Raw genomic sequence first — 12,121 nt, forward strand, 5'->3', positions numbered from 1 at the left:
TTTTGTCTAAGGCTGTATTTTGAAATCGCCTAGTCCTTTCGAATTTCACGAATATGAATCTCGAATTACATGAAATTGCGATTCTATCGCTGACGGTATCAGGTATTAAATTGTATTACAAACTGAAAATACACACACACACACACACACACGGCGGATGTGCGAATGATGTTCGGGATACCGATCGACTGCGATCGACCGCGCCGCGATCCAGCGACGCGCGAGCGAGTGTAATCTCCAACGGCGCCCGTAATTGCGCGACGTTCTAATCGCCCGAAAGATTACGACCGGGGGGTCGGAGAGCGCAAACGGGACCGGGGGCGGCGGCGGCACACACTACCGGGTAATGTTACGCGAGACAGTAGTCTCGGGTGGCATGTGTCGTTGATGAGGCGGTTAGTATTCAGCGGTGCTTCCCGGGCCCCCGGAACTTTTGAAAACTAACCGAGTAAAGCCACCTTAATTCCATAAGAGGGAGGCCGAAGGGGTTCCCCGGGCGTCACCGTAACACCCTCTTAATTACAGGATATTAGGACGCCTACGGGAGACGCGGCGATGGCGCGGGGAGGGGGGGGGGAGGCCAGATAGCGCGATTTATTATCCGCCGCTAACCTTATCTCCTTTTTACGAGTCAGACTTTCTTGGTGGTACGCGGTTCTTTTTCCTTCCGGACGGTGCGACTCGCGCAGGGGCACCAATGAGACACTGATCGTCGACATCGGCCGCCCCGGTGTTGCTAATTCAATTATCTTGTTACACTCACGCGGATACTTCGATGGAGAAGCCGAATATTTTAACAAATAGAGTTAAATCAGGGAAGTTATGATAAAAAATCAAATAAGAACCGAGAACACCAGCTTTTAGGTCCGAGCAAGATGTAGGTAGCACAATAATTAAAAATCTAATATGTTGGTAACGCAGCATATTTCCTTCCGTCTACTTCCTTTACGTTTCTGTACCGCGTATTTTGGGTGGAAATTTACTATAAGATACTTAGATCGTAACAATCGTAGAAGAGTGAGATAGCCTATGTTTCTCTCTCACTCGCAGGAATTTGACCAACTCTTATGGCCAGTCTCTGATTACAGGGTCTCTACTTTCGGACATATAGCACAGTTTTGTTAGGGGAAATCATTGTCGTGCAGCAAATTCACATGTTTTAAATCGATAAACGATTTTTAATTATTTTTAAAGATGCTATACCTGGCATTCAATACAATACTCTCCTCCCCGTACTGAATTTTAATCCCATGCTTTTTACAAAGTTTTTTTTGAAAAAGATTTGAAGATACACATGCATGTAAGAATAAGTTGCTGTGTTCGCTTACATAATTGTTTCACTGCAACATTATTCGTAGTAAGATCATTTTTTGGGGAATTAAAATTTTCAGGTAAACAGATCCCTCTTCATTGCTCGCATAATTTTTAAGAGCACTTTTCATAGAAGCAACATAAAGATTTTCCAAGATTAATGTGTACTCACGTGCAAAGAATCTCTTCTTTGCCGCCTTCGTAAACGGCGTCCTTGCCCCATCGTTTCGGCAAATCCAGGAGAGCGACGCCCAACTTGCCCCATAGTGCCAGTTGCGTCGCTGTCTCGTTTATCAGTAAGTTTGCGACTTCAAATATCGGCGGATCTGTTGGTTGTAGCGTCTATAACAAAAAAGTAAAAAATATTGTTAGTAATCGTGAATATCATTTCGATCTAATATTTTATAATTTTATCAATAATATATAAAACAATTCAATTCAAGATTTCGTGATTCCAAATCTTATCTATAAAGATGTAATGCGTTACAAAAGAAAAAGGCCACTTTTAACGAAGTTACAAACGCAAGAGAGAGAGAGACACACGTGTGATTAACAGATATTTTGTCACCAAAACTTAAATTGCATCTCGTTTCTCTAACGTGGATACGCGTTCGGGTAAGACAAAGACCTCCGAATAAAGATCTCGTGACGCGGCGGGGGCCGCGTTTTCATTAATTAAAATTCTAAGAAGGCAGGCGAAGCGAGAAAGAAAAGTGGTATGTCGCCGATCCCGAAAGCGTTCTTGCGCGAGGTATAAATTCATTATTACACGAGCCAGTAAGCACGCCGCAGGATTCCTCGCCCGATCGCGCCGTTCTCTCCCTGGATCCTTCCTCCCTTTCCTCCCTTTTTTTCCACCCCCGCTCCCGCCTGTCTACCTATCTACCCGCGAGATATCTACCCGTCCCCGTTCGCTTCTCCCGCTTTCCGAGACGCGCATCGTCTATCGATTAAAAACTTTATAATACGATCCCGCTCCTCGTTTGCTTTCCAGTTTGATTTTTATCGTGCTGTCCCGGGAAAAAGGCAGGTGCGCAACGGTCGCCCGCTCTTCTCCCCCCATCGCAACCCCCTGATATCTCTTCGACGTTCTCCACCGCCACCCCCGTTCGTTCCACCTCCTTGCCCCGATATTTAATTTCGAACTAAGTTCGCCAACGCGAACATCATTACGAGGCGGCATCCCCGCAGGTGGGGTATCGGCGTGTATCAAGGGGCAATTACTTTTTTCTCCTACCCAGAGGCTGGTTATTCCCCGGGTTTCTCCGATGGGGGGAGACTTCTTCGTCTCGATATATCGGGTATCGTGTCTCGCGTCTGGCACAGCCATTGCGGAAAGCGTGCAGACGAAACGAACGAAATAAACTCGCGCGGGGTATCTCGTGGATTTCCAAAGTAAAAATATCTTAATAATGTTCTAAAGGGTATGTCAACGCGGTGGTACATTCTGATTAAAGTTTATTTCTTTTTCAGAACTTTCGCTTATCAGAAATCATCGCTCCGCTGAACAATTATAATCTGTCTCGCATCGCGAATACAATGGTATAACGTAATATAAAATTTCGTCACTTTCCTTTCAAATTAGCAAAGGTCTACATTGATTTCTACAATCGACAGAGGATCGAATTGTCATTGCGATAGTGTAGAAACATATTCACGCGGTGTTTCATCCGGGACACGCCGGTGGCGGCGAGGGTTGGTTGAAAGCCAGGGCGATAAAGGGTGTCGGACGATGGTACGCGCGGAAGCGACGGCACCGGAGTATGAGCAGGAAAATGGAAGGGTATAAAAGGGGCGGTGAAGAGCGGGGAGGCAGAGAGGGCGAGCGGGATTCCCGAGTACCGATGCCGACACACCGGCGCGCGAGGCTGTAATGCGTTATTAATGAACACCAAGAATTTCATTAAAGATTGTTTGTATATCAAACTGTCCACTAAATTATGCCCTATAACCCCCGTGGCGCCTTCGCGCGCCTGGAAACTATTGGCTGCCGCAGTGGTGTTGCCTTTTCCAGGTCCCGTGCGGCATCGACGGGCCGCCGGGCGGGCAAAAGCCGCGATCGCCGCGGTAAAAAGCGAGCGGGCTCTGCACCACGTGGCTCTCGGTCTTGCTCGTCGCGCGTTTTTCCTCGCCGGCTGACACACGGCTCGCTCGATCGGCCGACAACGCCAGCGATATTCGTCGTCCGTCGAAGTCAGTTATTTCGCGACCTTTCGGGACATACATTATTAGGAGGGACGATATAGGTAGCTGGGACGTGGCGCGTGCGACGAGAAGCAAGAAGGACGATGTGTATGTGGGGAACAAGAGAGAAAGAGGACGAGGGTTGTGAGGGCGAGCGGATGAACGGCGAAGAGGCAGAGAGAGAGACAGAGAGAGAAAGCGAGTGAGAGGGTGAAGAGGGTTGGGCACGGATGGTACATGGGAGGGATACAGTTAATCGTTGGGAAGCTATTAACTTCGGACTGGAATGCCCCATAGCGCCTCATTTCGTTCAATGCAAATTTACACCCGACGCCAACCACCTAGCGCGCGCTCTTCGTTCTCTTTCGGCCGCGGAAACCCAAAACGAATGTGGTGTTCTATCAGCGATAATTCTTTTTTTTTGTAACATTGGTTTTCGACGTGACGTATGTTTCTGGTAAATGAAGAAAGGTCGGGCGTGCAGCGATAAAGGTATAAATTGAAAATAGCAAAACTATATACATATATAAAACCTTCGATGAAGATCGAGCAACGTTTTAAGTTTAATAACCATCCAGCGAACCATAGATGCGAGTATGTTCAAAATAAAGATACGCGTAAAGGTGTTAAACTAATTTCTTAAGGACTAGGAAATATTCCAAAAATTTGGAATATTTTGCACAAACGTACTCGACATAAATGCTAGGTGATTCATGATATAAGATGCACAGAAGTGGGGAAAAAAATATATATTTGGGTGAAATCTTCGCGAGCTTAATAGGGATCAGGACGACGAGGAAGATTCAGCTCCTTCAACTTATCCAATTTGGTTGTCTCCTGTAGACGATCAACGTCGTAATCGGTGACCCGGTTCGCAGCTTCATGAAACTTGGACCCTTCTGCTTCCATCGCTACCTCTACCTCTTTCTCCCCTCCCCCCCCTCCCCGATCGTGCCACCGTGGTGTTGCCTTATTAGTTTAGAACTTAGGTTTACCGTAAAGTCGCGCGTGTCACTTATGATCAAAGTCTGCTTGCCAGACGACGAGTCTGAATTTCGCTTTTCGTCGAATTGAATGCCTTAGGAGACCAAGGAGAATTCCAGATTGCACTTGTGACAGCGCTGCCGATTCTCGTGCGAGATCTTCACCGTCTTATGTGTAATTTCTCGGTGAGAAATATGTTTATTGGTGAAATAGTGCGAACAAATTTAAGTTGTCGCGCGCGCGAATACCTCGGTTAATGGAAAGGCGCAGCGCGATCTTTGGCGATGTATTCCTTTCGCATTGTAGCGTTTAGTCGTTGTTTGCCCGACGCAAACATCGGTCCAAGACAAATCCCGGACGCGGGTTGTCACAGCCGGCCGAAATATCGCGCTGGGTGCGCGCGACTTAACGCGCGAAATTGCGCGCGTACGGGCGAAGCGGACCTGACAAATGGCGATGTAACGGGTGCTCAAGATACACATAGTTAACAGCGAGATGCGGCGCGAGTTGACTAACGACGTCGGGCGTTCTCGCGCTATATAATTTCAAAACACACGCGGGCACGCGGCCGAAATGTCGCGTACAGAGGGGCGGGGACGGGGGCGCGGAGGGTTGACCCCGACGTGCGAACATTGCGAGCGCCGTGACAGCGCCTTAATATGAACAAATGCCGGACTATATCTCAGCTTGGGTTTGCTTTGCATTATTCGGCTAACGTCCTCGTTTGCCATCCTTACGCGGATGCCTTAACATTATGACGACCGCTCCTCGCGCGGAATGGCTGTACTTCTCTTTTCGCAGTAACGCGCGTATTACCGAATGCGAATTGATACAAATGCAGGGGGTGCGTGCCACTCGGCGAGCGGCGACGTCCGGATACGCGCCACCGAAGTTGGCAACTGTGGGCGCGCACGCCGTGATACATTTCACGATGGTGGTAGCAACGACGATACGTTATGCTTTTATCAATTTGCACGACCACGTGACGTTACTACACAGAGAAAACGATTTCTTTGGATTTAATCAATTTTGTAGAAAAATTGCACGACGACCAATGGCTGGCAAATCCATGATTCTATTTTCACTCCAAAAATTTCAGAGAGTAGTGTGAGTAAAAATGCATGGTAAAATTTCAAAGTACTCTCATGAAGTTCTTCAAAGCACCATGTTGTCCCACGATTACATGATTTTCAGGGTAGTTTTAAGAGAAAATTCTTCCCGCGTGGACCAGAGTTCTATCGCTTGAGACTCTTCGTCGGCGAATGATTTCTCGTTTCGTTTTACAGCGCATTAGAAAGGCGGAAAAGAAAGGGATTCGAGAAGGGGGGGAAGAAACGTTTAGAGAATGAGTCAAGAAGGGAGGCCAGCTCGGGATATAAGTCGGATTTTAAGAAACCGTGACAAGACTCGAGATGTCTATCTGACTGGCGCTTAGCGAGAGTTCGCGCAACGGCGATGTTAATGGGTCCCGCTTTCGCAGGGGGGGAGAGAGGAAGAAAAAGGGAGGATGCAGAAGGAGAAAGCCGGGTGGCGAAGGGGACACGGCGAAGAGGCGCGCGCGGCGGGGACCAGGGAATGGATGTGTTCACATTATACCCTCTGTTCTTTTAATTTCTTCAAAGGACCCAGCCCCGCGACACCTCGAGCATCCTCGCCGAAGCTTGCAGCCTTCACCCTGCCCTCTCTCGCCCTCGCCCTCGGATTAATAAGGCGTCGACAATATAACGTCTTTTTTTTCTCTCCGCGCCCCCGAACGGGGGGCGGCAGACAGCTACCTAAAGTGAATGAAGGCTCTCGGTAAGAGGAAAAGCAACAGGGAGGGTACTCTCTTACCGGTACTTAGCGGCGGGATGAGCCGAGCTGCCGTTAATAAATGTGTTTCTAACAGTGCAAGAGAGAGGGAGAGAGATAGAGGGACAGTGGGGTGGGGAAAGAAAGGAAGAAAGAAACAATGCGGAACATGGCACTCTCTCGTTAGGCTCTGCCGACGACGACCCCGTAGGAATACGTCTTAACGAGGAGAAAACTTTTAAATGCACGGAAGCGTCATTCGTCGACGTCGAAACCCCGTCTCGCCTCGTTGCCTCTTCGTCGTGTCAACCTCAGGAGACGCCGGATCAATTGACGATTATTAATCGAGTCACGTGAGCCGCGTTTCAGAAAGCAAACGCAGATGAGATACGAATAATGCATATCAATCTCCCGCTGGATTTTTGAGTCGAAATTTTGGTACTTGAGTGGAAATTTGGTACACCTACTTAGCTGATCTATACACCTACATAGACCAGCAATAACCTACTTTGATGACATTACATTTTTACTCCTCCCTTGAATCTTTAATTCTAAAAATTTACTTTAGCTCCTACTTAAAAGGACCTACTTTAATGCTAAATTGGCAAAAGTAGAAATTTCCGACACTATCAGTTTTAAAGTAGGAGTAAATTTTGTACTTGCAGTTCGACCTCTTTTACTGTCTTAGGTCCTACTACATAATAGAATTACAGGTTCAACAGGGTCAAAATTTCGACTCGGCGTAATCAGTTTATATTACATTTAAAACAATACATGTATAACGTATGCGTAGACTTATTTTCCAAATATTCCCGGATATTCGTAGTGAAAAAGAATCAGCGAAAGAAGGTAAAATCCTCGTACTGGAACTCGTCAGTAGCGACGAATAATTCAGTCCTCGCATATCGCGTTGCGATCCACTCTCGTCGCATAATAAACGCGCCGCTTCTTCCCACTTAGGCCGCGTATCGATCGCGGGACGTCATTCGCCGCGTTTTATCGCGTGCGGGCAGTCTCGGTCCTACGACGGGACGTTGATAAAGGTCAGTTGATTTTCGGGGCCGCGGCCCCGGGACAACGCTCCGCCGCCGCCGGCAGAGCCGGGCCACGGTTAATGAATCGACGTAATCAGGGGGCCGCGGGGTCAGGCGACGAATGACAATCGAGTTTTGTATTAATGCCCGGCCGCGCCGCACCCACGGAGCGGACAGCCATCAGGCTGATCGCTCGTTTAATCAAGCGGGCCGCTAACGCGATTAACTTATTGCGTACGCTCTTGCCGTTGCGTACACACGTGAGACACACGTGAATCAGCGATATGCGCGGGACCGTAATTGCCATCACGGTTACTCGCTTCCGCTTCCTCCTCTTTCCGCGAAAGAATTCGCCGATATCACGGGGCACGTCCGCTCCTCCCGCGACTACGCGTGCTTGTACATTTCGTGGCCGCCCCTTTTGAAATGTTATCTCTCGCGTTCGCCGGCTGACTCGATGCAATCGACCAGTTTCGTCCTGTCATTCTCATTAATCCTTTCCGACTCGGTTGTCTGAGAACCAGGGTACGTTACACCGCACGTAAGCGCGGTCACGCGGGGCCAAGTTCGCGGATCGCTTTTCGCGATATTAAAAAGAATATCAAGATTCTCCCGCGCGCCTTACGGGATTTGCCTTATCCGTACGGATTGTTTCTGTACGCCCGCCGAATGCGGTTCTCACGCGGAGGAAGGAGCCCGCGATCCCCTTCCTCCGTGCGCCACCGGCCAAGTAAAATTCCTTTCGACATCGCTGCGGTCGTCCACCGGCGCCTCTGCGGTTGATATAGCCGTATTTTCTCAAGTGGAGATATGCATACTTTATATGCATGTACCCGGACGTACGCCGTCCAGCCGGACACCCAAGAACCGAGGCGCCGATGTCCGCATGCATGACCGCGACATGCACATAAACGCGAACGCCCCGGTGAATGATCGCAAACGCAACCAAGTGAGTACCCCGGGCGTGGATTATGCCAACTTGTGTAAATGTGATGCCCATTTTTGTTTTGTATGGTAGCATCGAGTGATCGCGCTACCGTGTATAAATGTACATGAAATAACAATGAAAACAGTCTGGTATCATTAGCGAGTTTGAAAAATTCTCAAGATTACTTCGCGATGCATTAACATATAGTATTTCGTTAGAGTTTACTTTGATGTTTTCTTAATCAGACACGTCTAAGCTGTAGTTAATCTACAAATCAAGAAAAACGATAATCACGTAATATTTCAATATGCATAGAATAATATATACAGAGAGAAAAGCCCTTATTATGAGATAGCAGGGTTTCCGCTAAATTAATAGGCATCATCTGTTGGTCTCATGAATTTGTCCTCGGAGTGAACTCTGTTTAGTGGAAAATTCATTGTTAGACCGTGGAATCGTTGGGAAAAAAGATTTGTGATTGAATTTGGATGTTGAAAATCTGCTATTAGAAGCCTATCTCATAATGGGAGACTTTCCTCCAAACGTGCCGACAATCAGATGGTCTAAGCGGAAAGACTCTTCGTCAATGATAAATTCATTATTTATCAATCAGTGTTTTCTTGACCATATCTGGCATTTTTAATAATACAGAAAATTCATTGGGAAAAATACTACCTCAGCCAGGGTTTGAACCTGGACCTCCCTACACCCTAGGCGGGCGTCTCACCAATTCGACCACTGAGGCATTTCGTTATTTATATTTCTACACCAATGGAGTGGAGCGCAAGTTCACTTAATCATTCCGAAAGACTAAGAGGATCTTACTGCAGCTTTTTATGCCCCAGCGCGACGCGTTGTTCGTCGCTCTTCCGGCTCATTTCCGCAAGTAAATGCGCTCGCTCATTTTATACTTCGGCCACGAGGCGCCAATGCCCGCACGCATGACCGCGGGCACGCACATAAACGCGAACGTCCGTTGTCCGGTGAAATAGTCTCCCCGCAAACTCCGTGCAATGTAAGGATCGGGTAGGTGGGCGCGGAAGGCCGCCCGCCTGGACCCTCCTGCGGGATGGGAAAAGCGCGAAGAACGGGGCAACGGGTGACAATGGCCGGGAGGGGACGATATAGAATTTTAATATAGTGGTTTACGAGCGCGATTGTCCGCCATTTTACGGGCGGTATAGGGCGGCCATTTGAATTCTTAGATCTGCATACTTTGCGGAATTGCGTGGCCTGGCTGGCACGACGATGGGTAGGCGTCGCGCGGCACGGATAGCAACTGGCCCGACGTATGAGGCAAACCGCCGGGGTGCGTACGCGTATAAGGGGTGTCGCGGAAACCGCGCGTTTTCCCGCGACGTTAAACGGGCGCCGCGTCACTTGTCAATTACGTCATTACACGTCTTGATAATTAACGCTAGTTATTCCGTTAGTACAATTCTTATTCTACACCCAGAAAAAAGATTGTTAGGTTAAACAAAGGAGACACGTTGAAATCGTATTTCTCTGAATCTATTACATTTTTATTTACGTCTACTAAAACATTTGCTAGATTTGAAGAAATAGATATGGACATTCTTAGAAATTTCAGTATCAATCAAATTAAATTTTGTCTAAGATAAAGAAATCATTTCTTTGCAATTAAATAAAAGTCTGGTAAGGTCAACGTTCAAACGATTTTTTAAATATTTGGAACAAACTATTTTCTGAGTGTAGCATCAAGACTGAATTGTCGAAGCGAGCTGAGGAAAGAGGCTCAAGATTTCGATCTTCGAAAATTGCAGACATCCCAAAAAAATCCGTCATATGGTCTCTTCAATTCAGATTCACTCACACGTGTGATTCAGTGAAAGCGCGCAATTTCTGCGGCACCCTGTACGTAACCCTGTCGTCGCATCACGCGAGCGTCCCGCCACCCCGGTCGTCTCTCTATATTACGACTTAATAAAATAATAACGTAAAGCCTTGAGGCACGCGGCACGTTTTGCTCGCGCATGGGTGCGAACAGAATTGGCGGTGGCAATTGCGAGCGTGGAATCACCGGCGGGACGGAAGGGAGAAATTCATATCGCCCAGCCGGCGATGACCGCCATTTGATTACCATAGAATTCGAGTTTCTTCGATCCACTGGCAGATTATTAATTCTTCCGCTCGTTATTAGGCTAATGGGGATGATGGGCGCGAGCATTTTATTGTCGCACAATTTTCGTGTTAAGCGATTCGATCCCGTTCACGAGATGCTGAAACGCCCTTACGTACAAACGAAACCTGTCCATGCTTACGTTTTTAAGTAAAACGAATCTCTCTGCCTTCTCTACGATCGCCTATCGCGAGAGACTCAACCCTTCGCCCCGGGGTTACCTTCGATCTCTTTCCGCTCCCGCGATTCGAAATTAATGGTTCGGGGATCGAGGGGCCTCATTTGGCGCACCTTAATCAGGCGTAGAGCCCTTTAGGTATCCGTAATCGTCCGAATACGCATCTCGCGCGCGATGACGACGATGAAGAGAAGATGGAAAGCGTAAGGGAAAGAGAGGCAGGAGCGGGAGAGAGGGTGAGAAAGAAGAGAGCTCTCGCTCTTGCGATATAAGCCGTATCAGTTATAATTTATAATGTTATGGCGATTTTATGTATATCTTGCCTCGGTCTCGGCTTCCCCCGCGCCGAGAAGTATTATTTAAATTAAACGGGGCTAAACTAAGCGAACCGGGGGCCCATCGAAGTGGCGGAGAGGCGCCGCGCGGCGGTATGCAAATTATTATCGCGGGGCGATAATTTAAATGCATATTTCGCCTCCTATATCATTTTATTATTGCCAGCCAAGTTAAGTCGGTCCGTGGGCTAACGTTTACGAGAACGGCGTTACTCGCTCGCCGCCGACCGGGGGACGCTTGGTGGTGGTGAGCCACCACCACACGCCGCCCCCGCCCGCGTGGATTCGTGCGTATTAGAAACGCTATCGAAGCGTTTTCCCCGTATAATCCGTATTGTTCGCCGCCTCCAGCGGCATAATATCCTGTCGGGTAACGGCCAGCGGGCAGGATTAATACCCGAGGACTAATTGTGTACCGCAGGAAGCGCTGGCTCATCCAGCCCCAGCCCCATCTTCGAGACATCCTTAGCGCTGTGTCACTTCGCGCCCAATGAGTCACCTTGGCTAATGATACCCGACGAGTAAACTCTGCAAGTTACACACCAGCTCGGCAACTTTTTAACGCGCTAGATCTACCGATCTCGAGTAACGTCCACGATCGAGAGGGTGCGAGATCACTTGTTAAACAATAGAAATAAAGTTCTTTGTCCCAAAAATGATTAAAGGGTATTAGACTGCATAAAATTTTGTACCGAATAAACCGGACAAAAACTAGAAGAATTTCAATGGATTAATGTCGTTTTGGAGAAATCTTCTTAAAAATATAGGATTTTTGCTCTCTAAAGTCTCCGAGCGTAAATTCTTTTCTAGGACACATTAATATAGTATGGAATTTAAATTTAACAATGCCAGAGCCACTTTAGATTTGGCGCGGATAAGTTGCTGCGTTTTGCAGGCGATGCATTTCGAGCACGTATGCGAGTCCGAAGAAGACGCACTCGCCCGTGCTTATCCGCGCGTTACGAATTCTCAGGACGAATTTGCGAGGTCCACGGTTGGTCCTGCTTTCTCCTCTTCCCCCTCCTCCTCCCAACGGTGCCCTTTAATCCAAATTTACATTTCACGGAACAATAGCAAGTAGATCCCGCAAAAGATTGCGCGGATGTTACATCCGAAGTTTTAAGGATCTCCGAGTGGAAACATCGCCCGTCTCTACCATCACCACCACCATCAAGGGTTACGGGGACATCGGCCACGTCCGCGTACACCGCGTACCCCCCGAACGACGAAGAAGGG

At 48.0% G+C, this 12,121-nt stretch overlaps 1 protein-coding gene across 1 annotated transcript in view; it reads right to left on the reverse strand.

Annotated features, from left to right (window-relative positions):
• The window catches only part of LOC105564943 (nuclear pore complex protein Nup88), a 75,652-nt gene that overhangs the window by 19,404 nt on the left and 44,127 nt on the right, over nt 1-12,121 (reverse strand). Inside the window, exon 2 of the mRNA XM_012017729.1 lies at nt 1,484-1,653. Coding sequence (XP_011873119.1) covers nt 1,484-1,653 — 170 coding nt within the window. The remainder of the gene's footprint in view (nt 1-1,483; nt 1,654-12,121) is intronic.

Source organism: Vollenhovia emeryi, unplaced genomic scaffold (assembly GCF_000949405.1).
Source record: "Vollenhovia emeryi isolate VEMERY1.0 unplaced genomic scaffold, V.emery_V1.0 DF939157.1, whole genome shotgun sequence".
Taxonomy (NCBI): domain Eukaryota; kingdom Metazoa; phylum Arthropoda; class Insecta; order Hymenoptera; family Formicidae; genus Vollenhovia; species Vollenhovia emeryi.